The sequence below is a fragment of the Rhipicephalus microplus genome, chromosome X, assembly GCF_043290135.1.
Source record: "Rhipicephalus microplus isolate Deutch F79 chromosome X, USDA_Rmic, whole genome shotgun sequence".
In the NCBI taxonomy this organism is placed as follows: Eukaryota; Metazoa; Arthropoda; class Arachnida; order Ixodida; family Ixodidae; genus Rhipicephalus; species Rhipicephalus microplus.
This window is the reverse complement of record NC_134710.1, coordinates 155,634,220-155,658,508: the sequence shown is the minus strand read 5'-3', so window position 1 is coordinate 155,658,508 and position 24,289 is coordinate 155,634,220. Positions and strand designations below refer to the sequence as shown.

Genomic DNA, 24,289 nt, shown 5'->3' with positions numbered 1-24,289 from the left:
CTGAAATTGAGGTTGAGTAATCACTGGCTGGTTCCATTAAAAAATGCTTCAGAAAAACAGACGCCACGCGTGGAAGCGATACGGAACATGTTTTTTTTACTTTTGTTTTCTTCGAACCAATTTAGCATCCTTTGTCTCCGTCCTTGATTACAGTTTCAACATTCGCTCTTTTTGCCCCGCCGCGGTGGTCTATTGGCTAAGGTACTCGGCTGCTGACCCGCATGTCACGGTATCCAATCCCGACTGCGGCGGCTGCATTTCCGATAGAGACGGAAATGTAGGCCCGTGGGCTCACATTTCGGTGCATGTTTAAAGAACCCCCAGGTGGTCGAAATTTTCGAAGCCCTCCACTACGGCGTCTCTCATAATCATATGGTGGTTTTGGGACGTTAATCCCCACGTATCAATAAACATTTGCTCACTTCATGACGTTTCTTTTTGGTATATAAACAAATCAATTATCTGTAATTCATTCCTTGAGATGAGAAGGGAAACCCCTTATTAACCTTCTTCTCTCAGAAATCGTGCAACTAAATGTGACCGCCATGTATATGTAACCAACATGAGGTGACCGACCTTCGTTCTTCTCTCTTATACCCGTGGTTTTTCTTTTAATACAAATCCGTGCCAAGAAGCTCAAGCTTTTAACTTTTTGAATTATATATATAAGGGAAAGGAGTGTACACCTAAGTGCTTGTTTTACCGTGTTTTGACACAATAATAGTGAGATCTAACAGACAATATTGCCAAGGATTGTATAGGAGAAATAATTAAGCCCAGTGTAATGTAAATAAGAAGAAAAAAAGTGGGTGAAAAAATAACTAGCCGTGAGCAGGAATCAAACCTATGACCTTCGAATAACACGTTCTATGCTCTACCACTGAGCTATGACTGCGGCTATTTCTCCAGCCTCTTTATTGGGTTTATATGTGAATTTAAACTTGGTATAGTGTCAGTCAGCGCCATCTGTAGCCATGGCAGCGAGTGTGGAAAACTGTTTATTAGCCTGTGTGGCGTCACGTAGCACGTGAACTTATTACGAGCTGGCAGCGGACCAATAGTCCCTCGTATACAACCTAACGGCACCGAGTCTGCCAGCACGAGACCCTCATTAATGAATAAGGGAAAGAAGTTTATACCTAAGGGCTCGTTTTACCCTGTTTTGACACAATATAATGAGATCTAAAAGACAATATTGTCATAGAATGTATAGGGAAAGTTATTAGAATCAATGTAATGTAAATAAGAAGAAATAAAAGTGGGTGAAAGATAACTTGCCGACAGCAGGAATCGAGCCTACGACCTTCGAATAATGCGATCGATTCTCTACCACTGAGCTATCACGGTGGCTATCATTTCAGCTACTTTATTAGGTTTATATGTGAATTTAAACATGGGAGTGTCAGTCAGCGCCATCAGTAGCCATGGCGGCGAGTGTTGAACACTCTTTTATGAGCCGGTGTGGTGTCACGTAGCACGTGAACTTATCACGAGCTGGAAGCCGACCAATCGTCCCTCGTATACAACCTAATGGCACCAAGTCTGCCAGTACGAGACCCTCGTTAATGAATAAGGGAAACAAATGTATACCTAAGGGCTCGTTTTACCGTGTTTTGACACAATAGTAATGAGATCTAACAGACAATAATGCCAAGGAGTGTATAGGCGAAGTTAATAGAACCAAAGTAATGTAAATAAAAAGAAAGAAATGTGGGTGAAAAAGTAACTTGCCGTGAGCAGGAATGGAACCTACGACCTTCGAATAACTCATTCGATGCTCTACCGCTAAGGGCGAACGAATACGTGGGCGAACGTATAGCGTGCCGAAGTTTTTTGCGAGAGATCTGCCGTCGTACTGCTTGCAAAATGGCGTTGTTTATAAGAGGAACTTTTCCACCCGCCGGCAGCAGCTACTTGCTCGTCGTTCCTTCTTCACTTCGCCGTGAGGTACTGCAAGCCTGCCACGAGGAACCTACCACTGGTCACTTGGGTTACGCAAGAACATTGGCGAGGGTAAGGCAGAACTATTACTGGCCAAGACTTGTCGAAGTTCTCACAACTTACGTGCAGGCATGTCTAGATTTCCAGCATCGCAAGCCACCATCCATCAAACCAGCTGGACTGCTGCAGCCTGTATGAGTGCCGGCGACACCGTTCGCACAAATTGGCATGGATTTTCTGGGCCCCTTTCCAAAGTCTGCCACTGGAAACAGATGGATAATTGTCGCCACGGATTACCTGACCCAATAAGCAGAAAGAGGCGCTCTGCCACGGGCAATGGCAGCTAAAGCGGCGCAATTTTTTATTGAAGTCATCGTCTTAAGACACGGTGTTCCCGCATTAGTCATCACCGACAGAGGTACTGCGTTCAGGGCCGAGCTTCTGGACACCATTTTCCGACTAAGTGGTACAGCTCACAGCAAGACAATGGCGTATCATCTCCAGAGCAACGGGCTCACCGAACGCCTCAAAAAGACCCTGGCTGACATAATAAGCATGTACGCAGATGTAGAGCACAATAGCTGGGACGTCATTTTGCCCTACGTGACGTTCGTGTACAACACGGCTCGTCAGGAGACCACTCGGAAGACACCCTTCAGTCTCCTTTACGGACGTGAGGTTACGACAACGTTAGACGCAATGCTCCCTCATGAAAATGATGGCAATGAGACGGACGCTGAAGAGTTTCCAGCTAGCAGAAGAAGCCAGACAACTTGCCAGGTTGTGAATCACCAAACAACAAGACAACTATGCCAAACATTGCAACCTCTGGCACAGACCCGTCATATACAACATGGACGACAAAGTATGGGCCTGGACACCTATTCATCAGCGTGAACTCTCCGAAAATCTGTTGCAAAGATACTTAGGACCCTACAAGGTTCCGCGACGCATAAGTGACGTCAACTACGAGGTTGTTTCGGACGGCATGCAGTGTTCGAAGTGCCGCAGACATTCACCAGAAATTGTCCACCTGCTTCAGATGAAACCTTACTTTCAGTGACTAAATGAGCAGTTTTGGTATCGCCTTGCTTCTCGAACGTTTAACAACGGGGCGATGTTTTTTAATTGACAATAATGCCATGCGTATGTGCCAGTGGTGGCGACAACGAAGCAGCGCGAGTGCCCTTGCACGTATATATATATATATATATATATATATATATATATATATATATATATATATATATATATATATATATATATATATATACATCAGGAAAGATCGCCAGCTGCAGTTTACAGCACGGCAAACACAGACGTTGTAAAAGAGCAAAGGGGCAGACCAGTCTCTACAGATGAGTGGCCTCCACTTACGCGTACACAACACTCAGAAGAGCCGCAGCAGAAGCCGTCTTCTTCAGAGCAAGCTGCTGTAATGGAGGACTTGCGGAACACAGATGAGCAAGTGATAGCTCTTTTGCGACCATTAATTAACGCGATCCGCTTGTTGTTGAGCAACTTGCACACACCATCAGCAAGAAGTGCATTGCAATTACTGGACGCTTTGAGTCCAGTACTCGCAGCGCTTGAGTAAATAATAGCTCACCAGCCACTGTCTTTCAGAGAAGAGGTCCGAAAAGCAGCGATTATTCAATGGAATGCCCGAGGACTGAGGTCACGCATCGCCGATTTCCGTCGGTTCGTGTACACCAATAAGTTCCCCATCATTGTCATCTGGGAGCCAAATTTGCAGAAAGAAATCAGACTTTCTGGTTATGAGTCATTCATGTCGTCTACAACTGTGGACAATAGCAAAGTTCTGATGTTTATTCGCCGCGACTTCGCCTACATTCATCATTCGGTGTCACCCCACGACGACAATCAATATATAAGTATAACAGTGAAAAGGAGACTTACCATCACGGTTGTGGGTGCCTACCTCTCTCCGACAAGTCGTTTCGACCATACAAGACTACAATGTATCCTGTCAGCAACTTCTCACCCATGCATTATAATTGGCGACTTCAACGCCCATCGTACAATCTGGGGAAGTTCGAAGACCAATGTTAAAGGGAGAAAGTTGGTGTCCTTCGCCTCCGACAACCAACTTTTCTTGCTAAATGATGGCAGTCTAACGTTCCTACGTGGTTCAAGGTATAGCACCTGCCTTGACCTGGCCTTTGTCTCACGAGGCCTCGTCAGGCATGCTGAGTGGTTTCCAGACATAGAAACGCATGAAAGTGACCACATTCCCACTTAGGTCCAAATCGAAGGATTGTCCCAGGCTAAGATACGCGACAGTGTTCAGAGAGTGGACTGGTTGAAATTCCAGTCTCGCATGGAAGAGCAATGTGAAGCAAACATAACCCTCGACATAGAGGAGATAATTAAAAGCACAATACACGATACTAGGTGTACCCTCACCTGCTCTCCCAAAGCAACGGAATTTGACATCGAGCTAGAACGACTTCGAGCAATCCGACGGCGTGCTGAACGAAGATACCGACGCACGGAGGCAATTGAAGACTTACGGATTGCTCGACGTATACAAAAGAAGATTCAGCGCCGGACAAATAAACTCGAGTCACAACGTTGGACTGCTTTTTGTGAGTCACTTGACCCACGAAAACCTTTATCCCAATTGTGGAAGACGGTACGAGGCCTCCGCACAAAACCACTCAGTGGTCACCATTCAGGGCTCTCGCACTTTTTGAACAGAGACGCTGCATTGACGTGGCAGAAGACTTCTGTGCCAGAGTATCTGGGCCACTCGCAGTGCCCAATAGCCTATTGCCCTCGACTAACTGTCCACAAACACTGGATTCCCGCATGGATATGCCTTTTTCCATCGTGGAGCTCAGAGCAGCACTAGCTTTGTGTGGACGCACGCCGGCACCTGGGTCCGATAGAATTTCTTATAGGGCCTTGTGTCATCTGGGTGAACGCGTGAGAATCCTCCTTTTGGAGTTGTACAACAAATCCTGGCAATATGGAACGCTCCCGACAAGCTGGAAGACAAGTCGCCTAGTTCCACTTCTGAAGCCAGGCAAGTCACCGTTGGACCTCTCATCTTATTGTCCGATCGCATTGGCCAGTTGTGTAGGCAAAGTTATGGAGAGGATGATCCTGGGACGCCTGGAGTGGTTCTTGGAGTGTAACATCTACCCAGATGCCATGGCAGGATTTCGGCGTGGTCGAGCATCGATTGACAACGTAGTCGACCTGGTCACTTATGTCCAACACGAGAAAGGCCGTAAGCGTCTCTGCGCATCTTTGTTCCTAGACGTCAAAGGGGCGTATGACAACGTTACGCATGAAGCTGTTCTCACCGCTCTCGAAGATATAGGAGTAGGTGGTCGGATGTATCGCTGGATACGTAGTTATTTGTAAATGCGATCCTTCTTTGTGAGCACTGAAGACGGTCCAGCCTCTCCACATTACAGCCACCGTGGCGTCCCCCAGGGTGGCGTACTCAGCCCTGTGCTGTTCAATCTTATGTTAATTGCTCTCACTGAGCATCTGCCAAGCACGGTCAGGCTATCAATGTACGCAGATGACATCTGCATTTGGGCATCGGCTGTAACACGCCTGCAGTTACGAGGAAGAATTGAAAAAGCTGCCACTGAAACATTACACTACCTCCGAAATCGAGGCTTGGAAATTTCTTCCGAGAAATGCGCCCTCGTAGCTTTTACACGAAAGCTTATGGATAAGTACAATATAAGCATCAATGGTCAAACTGTACCATACGTTCGACCGCACAAGTTTTTGGGCGTCATAATTGACAGGAATCTATCATGGAGCGATCACGTTTCGTACATGAAGAAATGGTTAATGGACATCTGTAATATACTGAAGTTCTTTGCAGAGAAGACTTGGAGAATGTCTCCCAGTGCACTGCTACATCTGTACAGAGTACTTTTTCTCGGTTTCCTGCGGTATAGTTTACCGGCATTGACCAATGCAAGCAAAACAAGCCTTCGAACGCTACAGAGTGTTCAGTCCCAGGCACTCCGGATTTGCCTCGGCTTGCCTCGTAGTGCGTCAACAATGGCTACTATAGCTATCGCCGGTGACCACCTCATCACAACACATATCGAAGTTGAGGCACTCCAGACACATAGAAGGCATATTGCTCGGACACCCTGCCACCACCTAGCCTCTTTACCAGCAGACAGACCACGTTCGTCATTTTGCCAAACGGTCACCACATACCGCGATTGTCTGCCAACATGCTTCACACCCGCCGCCAGGCCTTTGACTCCTCCCTGGTGCCTGACTCAGGCTAATATCAGGCTGACTATACCTGGCATCAAGAAAAAAGCAGATATGTCGTCACCTGCTCTTAGACAGCTTGCTCTGCTCTTATTATACGAGACGTATCAAGGCTGTATACACGTATACACTGACGGCTCTGTTTTACAGAAGAGTTCAACGGCATCATTTGTTATATCGATAAAAGACACGACAAAAAAATTCAAGACCTCCCACCTTACGACATCAACGGGAGCAGAGCTTACAGCTCTACGTGCCGCATTGCAATTCATTAGCGATCAACAGCCACAAAAATGGACAATTTTCAGTGACTCAAAGGCGGCACTGCAATCCCTTATATCACCTTTACGCCACGGCCCGTACGAACAGCTGGTATTTGAGATTGCAGAAAAGACTCACCAACTCATTGAGGAAGGACATGAAATAGCCTTTTAATGGCTGCCAAGTCATTGTGGAATAATTGGCAATGAACGGGCCGATCGAGCTGCCCGTTCTCTCCATACTGAAAGCGATGAAATATCAATTCCGCTTTCCAGAACTGACGATGCACGGAAACTGCGCATGCTTGCTCGCAAGCACACCACGTCACAATGGAACGAGTCACATTTCTTCCATGCACGGTTAGGTAGTTTAGACCCAACTTTCAGTCTTCGAATTCCTCCGGAATTACGCCGACGAGACGCTACTATGCTGTACAGATTATGGTTGGGCGTCGCATTTACCAATGCGTACGCGTTCCGCATAGGAATGGCTGACACTGCTGCCTGCGACCATTGTGGCAGTGATGAAACAACTTGGCACATTCTGTGTGAATGCCCACAATACTGCTCGCAGAGACAGTCACTCTGCAATGCACTAGATGAACTGGACAACCAGCCTCTTTCGGAAGATAGACTCCTGCGCTGCCGACAGGACTTTATGTCGCAGAAGAAGGCTGTGAAGGCGCTCATGCGCTTCTTGCGTTCAACCGGCCTGTCCAAACGACTGTGATTGGAACTCCCTGAATGTGTGTGCATGTTTTTTTTCTAATTTATTTTATATCTCTCTATAGCTATCCTCTTTCTGACCCTTTCCCCACCCCCGTACAGGGTAGCAAACCAGTTCGTCTAGGTTAACCTTCCTGTCGCTTCCATTTATTTATTTCTCTCTCTCTCTCTCTCTCTCTTTGTTTTCGTGAGCGATTCTCGATTGTGACCCGGGCAGATTGGGGACGATCGAATCTGCTGAGGTTAACTCAATTTGGCCCCGAATCTACAGTTTAGAATACCAAGAACACCCTAATCACGCACATTGGCGTCTCTTGCAAGCTTCAGACCACTAAACAAAACAAGGTCTTTCGATAAGCCCTAACTCAAGGTGCTCAGCCAATGAGCATCCCAACAAAGTCAAACACGCTTGAAAAGTAAGAAAATAACAATGAAAATCAAACTTGCGACCGTTGAACAAAACAAAGCGCAAAGTTGACCTACACTGACGCGCATAATAACATGTAATGTCAAACACAGAAGGCATCTTAAACAGGGGCTTTTACTATGCCCTCTCTGCTAAAATAAAACACACTGACTGTTACCTTTCGAAGTATTATGGAAACAAAATAATCAAACAAACAAATCAATGTCAGCTTTTTTGATGAGAAGGAAAGTAAAACTTGCGAACATTCCGACGCCTTCCTTGCTCAACAGCTGACGACAAAACTAGAAAATTTATTTTCAAAGCTGATTACATATTTCATTCTTCGTAACGGCAAGACGGGCGCCCTCTCAGACGAACTCTGGGGAGTCGCGCACTCCATAGCTTTCGACAAAGGCACAATGAACAAATCTGTTTTCGGAACTCGGTAGCACCAACTTTCGATGTACAGCCGCTTAACTCGAACAAGGGAGCATCTGTCCTGCGTCCTTTACTCCGCCCGTTCAACCCGTGATCATTTCGCCACGGCGGGGAACAAGAGCCTGTGTTACGGCTCAGGCGTAAGCTATGCTTCCCTTCCTGGTTGCCTCTACGCGGCAGAGAAAAATATAAGACCAGGCGATGATCTCGGCGTCTGAATTTTTCTGAAATTCGGTTTTTCTTGACGCATTTCTCGCCTAATCTCAATCTCCGCGGCAATCTGCACTTCAAAAATCTCATAGAGGACGTTTTCGCGATCCTACGCCTAGCCCTGAACCTGGCGTCTCGACTAATGACGTCACAGCACTTAACAGCGGCTTTAGCGCGCTTGGCGCCAGTCGTCTTTACGCTTTAGGCGTACGCCGACGCCTCTTTCTGTTCGAACTTCTCACAATACTGGCAGTCTCGACACACTTACCTATAAGTGTGCTGCCATCTTTGTGTGGAGTCGAAGCTCCCGATTTGTTAGCTAGCGTTCACTCGGGCCCGTTGCTAGCTGTCTCTGTCTGTGACAGAACGGGAGTCCCGATGACTTTGAAGCTAACAAGCGCGCTTACAGAGCTTTCAATCGGTGGGTGTCTATCGCTGTCGTTGATAGCCCTTGTTTTCTGGCCTTCGAAGTCGGCCTCATGCTCTCTTTCACAAGCTTTATTCTGTAGCGCTTTATGTCGCGCATCCTGCTCAATCTTTTGTCGGCAGGCGTCAACCTCTAGCGCCCTGCGACGCGACTCGTCGTCAAGCTCTTTTGTACGCGATTCATCTTGATCATTTGCGCTGCGAAGCGGCTCCATCTCCAGTGCTTTCTGATGTACCTCGGCGTCCTTAGCTATGCGATGGGCCTCGGCCCCTAACTTCACGCGGTGCACCTCAGCGTCACGCTCTCTCCGGCGCACTTCGGTGGCTTGTGCTTCGCGACGGGCCATAGCCTCCATAGCTTTTCGACATGCCTTATCTTTACGCGCTTCTCGACGGGCTTCTAGTTCTAGCGCTCCTCGGCGAGCCTCGTTTTCACGCGCCTCTACCTCCATCGCCTTACGCCGCGCCTCATCTCGCTCTCTCTGACGCACGTTGGCGTCCTGCGCTTTGCGATGGGCCTCGATTTTGAGCACTTTGCTGCGCGCTTCAGTGCTGTACTTGTACTCTCGACTTTCGCAGTCGGCAGGACTCAGGGCAGCAAAATGGCAGAACGCAGCGTATTTAACCCTATCGAAGTTATGCGCTTCCTCGGCAGATAAGCGCTCCAAGATGCTTGCGACTTTGCAGGGAAGCAACGTGGCAAGATTCACCGACCATAAATCTCGCTCAACACCAACATCGTCACAGACCTCTTCAAAATTAACGAGAAACGACACGATGTTCTCGTCTATTCTGAAGAGTCCGAGTCGGTATTGTGCTCGTTGCCACTTAATCGCTTCAATTTGACGATCAAGCTGTTTCATTCTGAGAGCATGCTCTCTCCTTTTGCGACTCTCTTCGGCCTTCCGTTGTTCGTGCCTTTGAGCTTCTTCGGCCTTCCATTGTTCGTGCCTTTGAGCTTCGAGCTCTTCGTGGCTTTTCTCGGCCTTCTGCTTTTGCTCACAAATAAGCTCCCAAAACTCGTCAGCTTTCTCGGGCGTCACATTCTCTGCCCGCATCACCTCGAGAATCGCTTCCCTTGTTTTAGTGGACCGAGTGGAAATCCCCATGGCTCCACAAATTTCAAGGAGGTCTGGCACCACGTACTGCTGCATCGCGATCTAGTCCCTCGTGATGCTCTACTACTGATATTCACCGTACTCCAAAACTAATCTCGTGGTTTAAAGTAGGTGAATATTAAATTATAACCACCAAAACAAAACAAGACAAAACACTCTCCTAACATCTGCCTGTGATAGAGAGGTCTGGCGAAATGAACAATAAACGTTGGGCACTCACCCAACCAAAGTAGCCGACGATGGTCCAACTCGTGGCTGCCGTCGAACAGTGTCAGGCCTTCAGGGATCCGGTCCAACTTGGCAATGTTGAGATCCGGGGTTGCTTGTCCCAGCTTGCCGAACGATGAGAACAGGGTAGCGTATCGCAGCGTAGCCAAACGCTATCATGGCGGTCGTCCTCGTGCTTGGAGGTCCAATCCAAATTTTCAGCCGTTGAGATCGGGGTAGCGGGTCCTAGAGCAGCAAAACGTTGAGGACAGGGGTAGCGTATCCCAGCGTATTCAAACGCTAATATCAGGTCGGTCGTGCTCGAGCTTCCAGGGGTCCGATCCGGCGTGCCAAACGTAAAGTAGCGTATCACAGCGTAGCCAAACGCTATCACGGCGGTCGTCCTCGTGCTCAGAGATCCGATCAGACTTGCCAAACGTAGGATATCGTATCCCGTAGCTTCCAACCACTGTTAGGAATTTGCTGTCTCGCGATGGTAGCGGTGGCGAAGAGCGGCGAGCAGTCGAGCGGACTTCGCTGAAGCCTTAGCCCGAAAGTGAAGCAGGGAGGCAATCCGTTTTGAAAACAGCAACAAAAGGAGCGTTTAATGTAGCAGGTTGTCGTTTGTACAGAGCCGGCCAGCACGACAACGTCGGCTGGGGCAAATCCTCTAAACATGGGGCCGGCACGGCCTTAAATGGCGTGTTTGGACTCTTCTGCGAGACCTGTTTCCTGGAACGGCACAGTGGCTCGGCTGAGGAGACTCAGCCATACCCGGAACTGCAAGGTGGTTCGGCGGAGGAAGCGACATTTTCCCTGGAACTGCACGGTTCTCCTGCACGGAAGGCGGCGCTGGGAGGGGGAGACAGTTCGTCGGAACAGCGCTCAATCTCGTGACACGTGCTCCCGAACGAGGAAAATGTCTGTGGCATAACAATATATATATATATATATATATATATATATATATATATATATATATATATATATATATATATATTAATACGGTATAAGCCGGGCCATGTTTTGGTGACAAAGGCAGAGGAATAAGAAATTACTTGGTTCGGCCTATGTTCGCCATCATCGCCGATCGTCGCCGGATCTCTCCTGTAAATAAGCATAGTTAAACTCAATCTAACCGTAACAGTTTTATGGGGAGGTGCTGGGTACCTAAACAAGCAACACGGTTCTGCAACAACCTGAGCTACGCTGAAGCCGCCGCATTGCTGGGCTACCCCCGCTACCGCTGGGGGTCACGGTGAAGACGAAACCCTGAAACCCGCAGCTGACAGCACTGCGCCACCAGTTCCAGCGACACCTTTACTACCGACCACAGCCGCAGCTGGTCTTTGCTAGCGTCAGCATCTGATAAAGCCCCTTCTTTTCGGGGGCGAATCTGGCAAGGACGTGGGTGAGTGGTTCAAACATTACAAGCGGGTGAGCAACTACTACTATTGGGACGTGGCAATTCAGTTGACTAACGTGATGTTCTTCTTGAAGGACACGGCGCTCAGATGGTATGAGAACCATGAGGACGCCCTCACAACGGGGGAACGCTTCGTGTCCAAAATGCAGGAGTGTTTCGGGGACACCGTGGCAAAAAGGAAGCAAGCCGAACAAACGCTGCTGCAAAGAGCCCAGGTCCCAGGTGAAACGTGCACGATGTACATCGAGGCGATCCTGAAAACATGCAAGATCACTAACTCTTGCATGTCCGAGGAAGACAAAGTCGGCCACCGCTTGAAGGGCATCGCAGAGGATGTTTATCAATTTCTTATTGGCAAAGACAGCATTGGTACAGTAGCCGATGTCATTTTCACTGCCGCACGTTTGAGACGCTGAAGATGAGGCGTATTGCTCCTGAATTTGGTCGGCTACCCAATATGACCACGGTAGCGAGTGTTGACAACTACGTGCCTTCTGATCTTGCGTCTACAATACGTGAGATCGTGCGTGAAGAACTCAGTCGACACACTCGTGCGACGCCTTGAGAAGCTACACCCTTGCCGGTTCTAGACCAGCATCAGCATCCTATTTTCATTGCTGCAGCAGGCATCGAGGTGTATGACTACGTTTCTGGCACACAATCGACGCAGCAGCGCAGTCACTACCAAGACACCAGGCACCAGCGCTGCTTCAGTTACCCTTGACAGCTGGCCGTTGCCTATCAGAATTCGAACGAATACGCACCTGTGTCACCATGCCTTCGCGATGCTTTTTAAAATGCATATCGTCCACCTCCTGTGTGCTACAGCTGTAGTACTCCAGGGCACATCGCTTGGTTCTGCCGTCGGCAGAGATAGATGACATCAAGATACGAGCCATCGTCAAGACCTCCTCGCGGTGGCCACAAATATTATGACGATCCTTGGTAGTCCACGTATCCCAAAAACACCCTATGACAAGAGAGCCGGCGTGGAACCTCCCCCGCTTCTGACCGTAGCTTCACAACTCCACCTGGCTGATTGCATCACTCTCCTTCACCTCTGCGGCGGCGGTCGCCACCACCACCGCCTGGAAACTAGCCGGTGCGGCCGGTATAGGTGAGGTTGCACAACAAGATTCACCTCATATACCTCCACCAGTTACGATGGACAAAAACCGGATATGTGTGTCGATAGACGATTGTATCCAACGGCTTTAATGGATACTGGTGCCACAGTTTCTGTAATGAGCAGTTCGTTTAGAGATACCTTAGGCCGCAAAGTTATGTTTTCCTATCAGGATTCTGGTAGATTTCTCGGCTTGGGTGGGGACCTACTTCAACCCGTAGGAGTATGTGCCGTCAACGTGTTGTTTGCGGGGAAGGCGTTCCCAACTGAGTTCCTGATTCTAAAACGGTGTACACATGATGTTATTCTCGGCATTGATTTCCTTCAAGAAGTGTGGCAGCTTGGGCTAGTTGGTATGGCATGACGATAGTAGTTATAGCGCGAGTCCTTCTTGTCTCTGTGTTGTCGTTTTGTTCTCGCACAATATCAATCTTCATTCCTCCAAGAGTGTGGCGCTTTCGCCGACTGCGGTACGGGTGAAGTTTCTGTTAACAGTGGTGATGCCCTTCCCACCCTAGTTGAGCAGCAGCTGCCTTCGGAAGACTTACTGATCGTTTCCAAAGAGCTGACATTACCACCATGGTCTATGAGAAGCCGGGTACGCAAATGAAGGCGCGTTACGCCTGACGCCCAGATGCAGATGTCATCTGCATATATTGATAGATGGACAGACTGGAAGTGCGTCAACCAGGCCGAGGAGCACTAGATTGAAAAGTGTGGGGCTAAGAACACCGCATCGAGGCACACCACGACGGATGCAATGATGCGTTGTTGTGCCATTCTCCGTCTGTACAAAGAAAGTTCTGCCTTTCAAATAGCTGTCGATCCATTGGTAAACCCAACCCCTAATCCAACATATTCCATGACATCCAGAATGGCTTCATGTTATACGTTATCGTATGCACCTTTCATGTCCAAGAACAACGCCGCAGATCAACGTTTCAGTCTTTTTTGATGCTGAACAGACGAGACCAGGTCAATAACATTATCAATTGCGGACCGACCACGCTGAAAGCCTGTCATAGCATCAGGGTATACCTCGTGGTGGTACAGGTACCACTCTAGGCGAGCTAAAATCATCCTCTCCATCACTTTCCCGAAACAGCTGCTAAGCGCGATGGGGCGATAAAAGGTCAAGTCCAGAGGAGATTTAGCTGGTTTAAGCACAGGGACGAGGCGGCTGGATTTCCACGAATGAGGGACAAATCTGGTGCTCCACGAGTCGTCGTACACGGATAGAAGGGCTCGTCGAGCTTCTTCGCCGAGGTTGCGAAAAGCCATGTACGTGATCCCATCCGGACCAGGCGATGAAGATCGTTTGCATGCCGTCAGGGCCGCTTGGAATTCCTCTAGAGCGAAAAAGGTGTCCATTCTTGAATCTCTGGAGACTGGAGCGTTTTCTATGTGACGCGTGGTGCACGCGGACGCCTGACCGGCAACTTTCATGCAGAAATCTTCTGCTACTTCGATTTCGGTGCGGCCTTGGTGGAGAGACAGACACTTGAAGGGGCTATGTTGATGTGGCAATGTTCGTAGGCCACGAAAAATCCTCCATGTCTGCTTGTGTGGATCCAACGATTCGCACAGAGATTTCCACCGAAAGGACTGAAGTGAATTGATTCGCCACTGAATTTTTTTCTGTGAGCGCCTTGCCTCCCTCATGTCGTGAATGAATTTAGATCGCCTATGTCTTCGTTCTGGACGACGAGGGATTGCTCTGAGCCGTTCCAATTCCGCTTCATGTCGACAATATTTTGAAGTATGTTCAATATGAGAAGTCGCATCTTGAGCAGCACCTCTAATCATATCCTCGAGCGCGTCAAGAGGAGGCGCTTCATTTTCTTGACACCTCTTTTCCGTCAGTGACCTAAACTTTGTCCAGTCGATGCGAGTCGAACTGTCGTAGTTTCGCGATTTTTCCAGGCCCTTGATCTCTAAATAAGTTGGTATGTGGTCGCTTCCATGAGTTTAATAGTCTGCGAACCACTTAACCTTTCCATTTAGGCTTCGTGACACACATGTCAAGTCAAGGCAGCTGCTGTATGTCGTTCCCCACAGAAACGTTGGGCTTCAATCGTTTACACAAAGCATCTGCTGCTCCAGAGCAAAGAAGAATACTTGCCTTCCGCGACGGTCTATCCTCTGTCTGCGCCATAGTGAGTGGTGAGCGTTAAAATCTCCGCTGATGATCCATGGTATAGGTGTGGCTGTTAACAGTGCACGTAGTCTTTTAAGTTCAAAACGGCTTGAAGGTGATATACATGCGCTTACCAGCGTGAAATGGAGGTCTCTGCGTTTTACCGTCAAGCAGACATACTGGTTGTCATCGTGAGGTGATACACGGTGCTCGACATAGGTAAGGTCGCATCTGATGTATACAATGACTTTATTCTGTTCGTTGCTGGTAGCGGACTTGAAGGCTTCGTACCTGGATAGTCGTATTGCATTGTGTAGCCATGGCTCACAGATAACAATAATTGGAAACTGGTTTTTAAACGCAAATTATCGGATATCAGAAATACGGAGCTTAAGGCCTCGGGCATTCTACTGAAATATCGAAGCTCTTTTGACTTCTTTACGAAGGCCTGTAGAGGAGGAGCCATAGTGCCTTTCCAGACCTGATAGACTCGGCCTGAACGCATCGACTAACTGAAGTGGACTCTTAGCAGCCGGATTGTGAATGCTAGTGAGAAGCATACGAATGATATTCATAAGGGCCTTTACCGTGGCTACGATTTCTTTATTGCGACTATCACCGCATTCTCGTTCCGAAGTGAACGTAGACGAGCGATGCGGCGGCTTAAACGGCGAGTCTATCGTTGGCAGCACTGGCCATGCTTCAGGTGAGCCGGTGATGCTCTTGTCTTGCTTGGATGATTTGTTGTCAGCGTGTCTGGACGCTTGAGGTGGTATGCCGGCGATCATTTGGTGAGGTGCCGTCCTTGCTTCGGCACTGGGCCTCCTCAAGGGCCTCCGGCGATGAGACCGCCGGCGTCGTACTTTGGCAGTGGTATCCCTGTGAGCTGAGCCGTCCCGGACCATTCGCTTCAACACTTGCATTTCCTTTTTCATGCCTGAGCAATCTTTCGACGATGCTTCGTGAGGGACATTACAGTTTCGACATTTTCGAAGTCCTGCCTGGCAAGCGTCTGCGTTATGTGATTCTCAGCATAGCGAGCACACAGCCAGATTTGCATAAATAGCACTGACATGTCCCATCCTGTAACATTTCCGGCATTGAAGGGGCTTCAGTACGCAGGGTCGCACTGTGTGTCGAAAATGGCCGACCTTGACTTGTGATTGAAGGCTGTCTCTCTTGAACACGAGCTTCACGCAACGTGATTTGCCAAGGTGACGAGCTTGCAGTATGGTAAGTTCTGCAGACACCGGTTTGATGAGAACAGCAAGGTCACTTTCGCCGATAGAAATGGCGACATCGTAAATGACGCCTGCAGTAGAGTCACGGCCATCAGGTATGTATGAGCGAACATAGATGTTATCCAATGTCTCGACGTTGCTCAACACTTCCAATGTGCTTCGTTGAGTGACGTCTACGGCGAGAATATTCTCGCGGCCATTGATCAGCACGTTCGCGATCTGTCCTTGGGCGAGTTTCTCAAGAGACCTAGACGTGGCTTGACGATTGAGCTGGTTTGGACTAAGCCGCATCGACCGGCACAAAAAGAATTGTGTATATTGTAGGCTCTAATCAGAAGTTTCGTTGTTACCTGTATGGGCGTCCTTTGACGAGTGTAACAGACCTTAGAAGTGGGGCAGCTTGGGCTAGTTGGTATGGCATGACGATAGTTATAGCGCGAGAACAAAACGACGACACAGAGACAAGAAGGACACGAAAGACACGTGTCTTTCGTGTCCTTCTCGTCTCTGTGTCGTCGTTTTGTTCTCGTGCTATAACTATCGTCATGTAACAGACCATCATTCCCTATGCTGGCTCGTTACTCTACGAGACCCTTCTGCACGCCTTTCACGCTGGGCGCTACGCCTCGAGAAATTCGACTTTAATGTTGCATACAAAAGTGGACGGCGTCGTACCGACGCCGATTGTCTTTCTCGCCTTCCATTGTGTACGACTGACGACAATACAGACATGTTCAACATCTACATTGCAACTGTTTCATGCCCATTTCCTGATGTCACCACTTTCCAGCGGGAACAGCGCAATGACTTGACTTTAGACTCTTTATTCTCCACTGTCGGAAGCCCCCACAGCAGTGGTTGCTTTTGTCTTCGCGATGGACTGTTGTAGAAGGTGAAGTTTTCGGCAAATGGTGTGTGGTATTTGCTAGTGGTTCCCCAAATCCTGCGGTACGAGGTCCTCTATTTCATGCATGATGACCCGACGTCAGGCCATCTTGGATTCATCCGCACTTTGCATCGAACTCGAGAGCACTTCTACTGGCCTAAAATGCGACAATGTACAAAGCAATGGGTCTTCAGTTGCAACAAATGCCAGCGCCACAAACGTCCTACAAGCAGTCCGCATGACCTCCTTCACCCTATAACGCCACCCACAACACCTTTCGAACAAGTTGGTATCGACATGCTATGACCGTTTCTGCGGTCTTGCAACAACAACCGCTGGATTGTAGTGTGCGTTGATCATCTTACCAGATATGCAGAAGCTGCTGCGATACCATCTTCCCCAGCGGATTCCGCCACAGTCTTCATGTTACGATCCATCGTTCTTCGTCATGGTTCACCTCCTATCATCATCAGTGATCGCGGTCGTCAGTTCGTCGCCGACACTGTAGAGGAATTGCTTCGTCTCTGCACTTTGCAGTTTCGCCATTCAACGCAATATTATCCCCAGATGTATGACCTTGTGGAACGCACAAACCTCACGCTTACTAATATGCTGGCTATGTATTTGTCCTCAAATCAAAGGAACTGGGATTATATTTTGCCATTCATCACCTATGCTTTTAATACAGTGAAGCACGAAACCACGGACTTCACTTCGTTCTACCAACTCTACGCTCAACAATCGGGCAGCTGCCTCAATACAATACTTCCATTCAAGCTCCACACGACATTTCAATTGCTCAAACACTATGCCGAGCTGAAGAAGCCCGCCAAATTGCTCATATTCGCACACTGTAGTTGCAAGATTGCTCCAAGCAGAAGTATGATCAACGCCACGACACCGTTTCATTCGAAAAAGGGGACCTCATGTGGTTGTGGACCCCTTAGCGGAAACGTGGCTTAGGCCAAAATTTTTAGCGCACTATGTTGGTCCATTCGTTATCGTAAATCGCCTGAGTGACTTGACCTACGTGGTGGTACGCTTGACGTCAGCTGGTCGTTGGTCAAGCCAAGCACAGTTGGCGCATGTAACTCGTCTCAAGCAGTTCCATCCCACACTATGCCAATGATTGGCCTCGCCCAACGGGCTTTGTCTGTGAACCGGGGAATGATACGGTGTGAGCCGGGTCATGTTTTGTGGACAAAGGTAAAGGAAGAGGAAGTTACTTGGTTCGGCCGATGTTCGCCATCATCGGCGATCGTTGCCTGATCTGTTCTGTAAATAAACATAGTTAAACTCAATCTAACCGTAACATATGCTAGTTCATCTTTTCAAGTTATGCTGTTAGTGGTGCTGTGGTCTCAGCTTGATTTCATATGTGGGTTTTAACGTCAAAAAACCGCCACATGACTATGAGAGACACAGTATTTGAAGGCTTTTGGAAATTTTGACCCACCTAAGGTTCTCTAAAGCGAACCCTTATCTGAGCGCCAGGCCTACAGCATTTCGGGCACCATGGAGAGCAGCCACCACCACCGGGATTTGATCCCGTGACGTACAGGTCAGAAGCCGCGTATACCTTAGCCACTAGATCACCCCGATGGGGCGTTGTGAAAGCTTCGCTTCGTCGGTCGTCCGTTACATGATGCGGGTCAATTTTGGAGATTGCGCACTATAAGGTAGATTCATCGCCCGGTGTTGGCTCTTTTGCCATTACAAGTATACATTTGGAAATCGATCGAGCACAGTGACCAGAAGATATGGCACGATACTGATGCATATGGACGTCTCATATTTTTTTAGTTTCCACAGAACCATGTGTACTATAGCTGCACAAACCACGTATACAGATGGAAACACGACGAAGCAGCGATGCTGCTCGTGGTAGATGTAGGAGGAGGAGGATTCGAGGAGGAAGACCGGGAAGTGGTGGTAGATGTAGGCAGGTGTACACGTAATTGTATATCCTGAACTTCTTCTGGCTTACAACCACCCTGAGAGATTGGCCAAAAATCAGGTCGATCAGGTCACTTAGAAATACATGGTAGCTCGGTTTAAATGCGACAATAATCTTAAAACAGTGAATATAATTTTTTTCACTCAGTACCTTAAAATGTGAATGCAGAAACATTCCTTTGAGTACAAGGTATGTGCTGCATAAATAATACTATGTTTCCACAGTTCAAAGAGGTGTTTTAAAAATCAATAAAAATGCACCAGGTGTCTCATTATGATTAAACCCGTAGAGTAAAACGAGACACAGCATAGGACAACATTGAAACCGCGTGACAAAAATTCATCTGTCAATTTTTGCAGTAGAAACACCAAAAGTTCACTCTGTGGCCGCCACGCAGTCTTCATGAGTCCACTTCATGCACTCCATGCAATGAATCCAGAAAGTATCCGGCGCTTTGTTGCTGGAAAACTTCTAGATGATCACCCCCCCCCAACCAGTCTTTTTTTGTGCTAATAGTGTTTTGGTTTGCGCTTGCACTTAATTAGAATATTCAGTGAGCATCTTCAGTGTTTTCGACTCCGTCCGCCGGGTATTGCGAGGCAATGAATTTTAGATTTTTTACGCTTGTATTTTTAAATTTTCGGTGTGAAAAAATCTCTGCAAAACTCAATTCCAAGACGTGTTTTTAAACGGCTTTACTTGGAAATTCTTTCAATTGTTTATGCGCACCTAGAGAGCATTTTTGGAAAGTAGAAGAGCCTCGATGTAACGCGGATGAAGAAACTAGTGTTCTCAAAAGCAGTCAGTGTTTTTGTATGTCATTTTCGACCCATGAAGCTCTATATAGTAATTTATTGTACGTCTTAACATTCCGAAAGAAAACAGTACCATTTAAATTATTTTAGGTAAATGGTTGACGTAATCACTGATGAGGACTGGTGCACTATAAAACCTACACTACATTAATCTCGGCCAACTTACATTCCTTGACCTGCACATAAGTACCAAGTGATTTTTACATTTAGCGCCATAGAAATTGACCCACTAAAACTTTGATCTAATCTGCGACATCGAGATCAGCAGTGCCACCATAGGCTACCACGATGAGCAGGAGGTATCTGCGAATATCACAGCATTTACTCTCTCCAACATTGGTAATCTGGCGTCTTGCATCACAATCACTGCTGAATTCCTACTTTAGGGTAATGTGCCTCCTAAGGATATTTGGCGTTTTAGACTTAAAGCGAAACAGTGTTGATTCTCATAAATTGGACCTTGAAGGGCTGGGCTGGCATAAGAACACCGTATACGTAGTGGAGCAGATGATGGTAATTCTGCAAAAGCATTTTAAATGCGAAGCATTTCTTTGCGTACTGCAGGCACTTAGAGCGCCTGCCTGCCCGCCTGCCTGCCTGCCTGCCTGCCTGCCTGCCTGCCTGCCTGCCTGCCTGCCTGCTCTCATGATGATCCCCTTAGCTTTTGGTGAACTAAAATTGGTGTGCGAGGATTAGATGGCCACACGAATACCACTTGCTGCTCATGACATAAATAATGTCACGATCCTGTCACCTAAGTCGCCAAACCCTTTCCGTAAAGTGCGTGGCACGTACACGAGGCTGCGTATGTGCCAATGTAATTGACAGTTTCCACCTACCCAGGAACGGCCATGAAAGACATAAGTAATTTAACGCGTGAGCGAAAAGAAAAAACTGACATTGGCAGCGTTGACCCGAAGAATCCACAAATGGCAGGGGTACCAGCAGGAATCGAACCCGCGCATTCTGCGTAGCTATCAAATATTCTACCACATATCCCCGCCAGGACTCGGTACTACTTTTCAACTAGACCCTAACGTTCGTGAAACGTTAAGTGCAGTTGTGGCACTAGCTATCCAATTATATAAACATTACATATCTACTCCTGTAATGCAGCCGTCACGTCTAATTAACGTCAATCAGAGTTAGGGGCAATTCGCTTAATTTGATTTAGGTAGCAGTGTCCAGGGATACCATCCTGGCAAGCACCAGCGCTTCGTTTAGCTTACCGCTTCTAGTATTGCTAATATCAATGTTGCTTTTAGCATCGTTGCGCAACTGTAAACTACTGGTTATATAAAACACATGCTGCTGTTTAGTGTATGTCTGCGTGTGCATTTGTAGATATATTCAGCGCCAAATTGTAACGTCTCACTCAATAAAAAATTACAACACAGTCACCTTCCATCGGCATGCTTGCACAACATTGAATCCCAACGTACGTGGGATCTGCAGAATTTTAAATACGAAGCATTTCTTAGCGATCTTCGGCTGGTGAGATTGAGCTTATCTATCTATCTATCTGTCTATCTATCTATCTATCTATCTATCTTTCTATCTATCTATTTATCTATCTATCTATCTATCCAGCCGCTTACGACTTTTAGTTCTCCTGGCTGTTTCGTTATTGGTATCGATACGAAAATTGGTATGGTATAACATGACTGTATGACGAGAATGAATAGCAGTCACAGCATGAAAATAATGTCATGTATGGTATAAATGTAATGATTTACATTTCATGGTATTTCTGCTCTGACGGTGGTTTCGCTCACTTGACATATTGTAAATATGGTATGGTAGGACATGACTGCGAGGCGAACATAAGTGACAGACCCTAACGTAGAAATTATGACATACATGTCAAGTAAGTCATGACTACATGCCACGCTAATGGTGCACACGCAGTCAATTCGCTAGCTTCCCACATAGCAAATTTGGTATTACGTGATGTCAATGTACGATGAAGGTAAATGACGCATCTAAACATGATAACAATGACATGCCTGTCATGTAAAACATGAGTACAAGCTACGCTCAGATTGTGCTCGTAGCCGTTTCGCTAGCTTCACACATACCGTAGCTAGTATTTCGTAACATGAATAGACGACGAAAGTAAATGACGCGTCCAAAGATGATAACTAAGGAATTCGTGTCATGTAAAGCATGACTACATGCTATGCTCAGAATGCGGTCACGACCGTTTCGTCAGCTTCACATATACCAAGTTTGGTATCAGGTGACATGAATAGACGACGATGGTTAATATTTCGTTCAAACATTATAATCATGAGATGGAAGTCCTGTACGGCATAACTTACGTCCACCTTGTAACGTTGTGCTAATTTTAAAGTGACATACATCAACCTTCCTGATTTGTGCTTCGCATATCGTCAATTCCCACTGTACGTGGGATCTGACAATTTTTTAACATTTTTAACGTGCCCTTCTTTTTTCCTACCATCACTTTTTTCCTACATCACTTCTTCAATGTTAGGTTCGAGCCGATCCAGGTGATTTGGCGCGAACATTGATAATTTCATCGTGCACACCTAAGCAGCGCCTTCTTCCTCTATGCGTTCATTTCACGTGCTACCTGTTGCGCCGTCTCATTCACATAAGTATGGAACACAACGTGTCGCAGCTTCAATGGCGCGCTTTTGACGCGAAAAAAAAAACGTTTAGAGATTACGACTACTTGAAACGCCACAGAGTGAGCAAGATGTGGAGAACTTAGGAGTATATCTTCGACCCGGCACTCAGCGGCCCATTGTAACCGTTGTTGCAGCAGCCGACTTCGCTCGCCGCGCTTCTGTGTGGAATGAAGCGATTACCGCCGCTGGAAGCTCGGGCGACTAGTATTAGCTAACTTTATTCGATTGTCGCCCGTTGAAAAGGAGAAGAAAGACATGCGTGTAAGAGTGCACTTAACGAAACACCCGGGAGCCACACGCTAACAGGCCTCGGCCCAGCCCAGCTGTTCTACGTTTCCCATCTGTGCGCACAAAACGCGAGCACTTCTTTGTTCCCTTGTAATCCAGCGATAGCGTCACTCGTTTGAACGCGTTGCCATTTTCCGAAGGGGGCTTCACTCTTTACTATTGAACTCGCTCTCGTCAGCTTGCCAGCTTTTTCTCTCTTTTTTGTGCCCGAGCAATAGCCAATACCCGAACGTTAACAGAATGTTAACCTCAGACAGATGCGTGTTGTTAACTAAAGATGATTGATTAATATGTGGGGTTTAATATCCTAAAACCACCATATGATTATGAGAGACGCCGTTTAGTGGAGAGCTCCAGAAATTTCGACCAACTGGGGTTTTGTAACGTGCACCCAAATCTGAGCACACGGCCTGCAACAATTCCGCCTCCATCGGAAATGCAGCCGCCGCAGCCGGTTGTCAACTAAAGTTGTTTCGAGCTATATCAGTAATTGAAAGGTGATTGAACGAAGCGGCAAAACGTAAAATAAGGCAGTTGTTTCTGGTTCTCGGGCAACATTGGCCTGCACGCTAAACAGAAGTGTCAAGGTGTAGTGCACAAAGAAAGCGTATGACTTCCTCGAACTTAATTTTTACCCTTTATGAGTGCTCTCTCTCTCACGCACGTGCACAAATTCGCTCTTTTGAGAAAAGGTAGTTGATTTCTTTCTTTTTTTCCTCTCACTCACGCGTACACTACCAGTCCTTTAAAAAAGGTACAATTTTTTTCTATTTATCACAGGCATGCGCACGCTTTCGGTCTTTCAAAAAAAAAGTACAAAATTTCTTTCTATTGTTTACCAAAGATATGGCTCGCCCAACAAGAAGGGTAAAACAGCTTTTATCATAAAGCTTTGGATGCTGTTGATTAAGTTGTAAAGAGCATGCACAAACAGCTACAGCGTTGGTTAATTTCTAAAGACGCAAACAAGCATGACACGTATTGGCTCATAAAATATTAGAATGGCTATTGAAGTATTATAACCAACTAATTATAATCTTTAGAGTTTATAAGCAACCAAGCGAAGGGAGGGCTAAATAAATAAATAAATAAATAAATCGGATTCTATGTTTAGGTGTATGCTGCTTACACATTCGTCAGACAGGTTCTGAAACGTCGAGTTTTTTCAAAACATTTGGTTGGAATCTAAATCATCTCCGAGTCATACAGTTCATATGCACCGAGGTTCATTTTTATTCCTTTTTTTTTTTGAAGTGTTACTATGCATATATTTTCAACTCCACAACTGAAATGCCTTGACAATTATACCTATACTGTATTGGAATTAAATCATATTAGAAGTTATATTGAAAGTCATACTGAGCTCGACTGTACACGACCGGCTGTGGAAAGCGTAAATAATAATACCTACCATAGTGTACCGACGTAATAATGACACCAACTGATATACCTATTCTGGTTTGGTCAGTGCAGAAGTTCCGTCCCTATCTCAACGGTTGTCATTTCACTGTCGCTACAGACCACCACGCCTTATGCTGACTTTCAATAATTTGTCTGCACGCTTATGTACGGGGGTTGTACGTGTGCAGGAGTATTGCTCTGACATCATTTACAAGTCTGGTAACAACATTCGGCCTTTATACTAATGAACCATGTCACTTGTATTTTCATGTGACCACAAACTTCAACTGCAAGACTCAGGCGCTCTGTCTCGCTGTCCGCTTCCTCCTGCCTGCAGCTCAACGTCGG

General features: G+C 47.0%; 1 protein-coding gene across 1 annotated transcript in view; it reads left to right on the top strand.

Annotated features, from left to right (window-relative positions):
- LOC142775123 (uncharacterized) overlaps positions 1–24,289 on the top strand; it is a 789,190-nt gene that overhangs the window by 709,792 nt on the left and 55,109 nt on the right. Inside the window, exon 12 of the mRNA XM_075876470.1 lies at positions 24,236–24,288. Within this exon, the coding sequence (XP_075732585.1) occupies positions 24,236–24,288 (53 nt within the window). The remainder of the gene's footprint in view (positions 1–24,235; position 24,289) is intronic.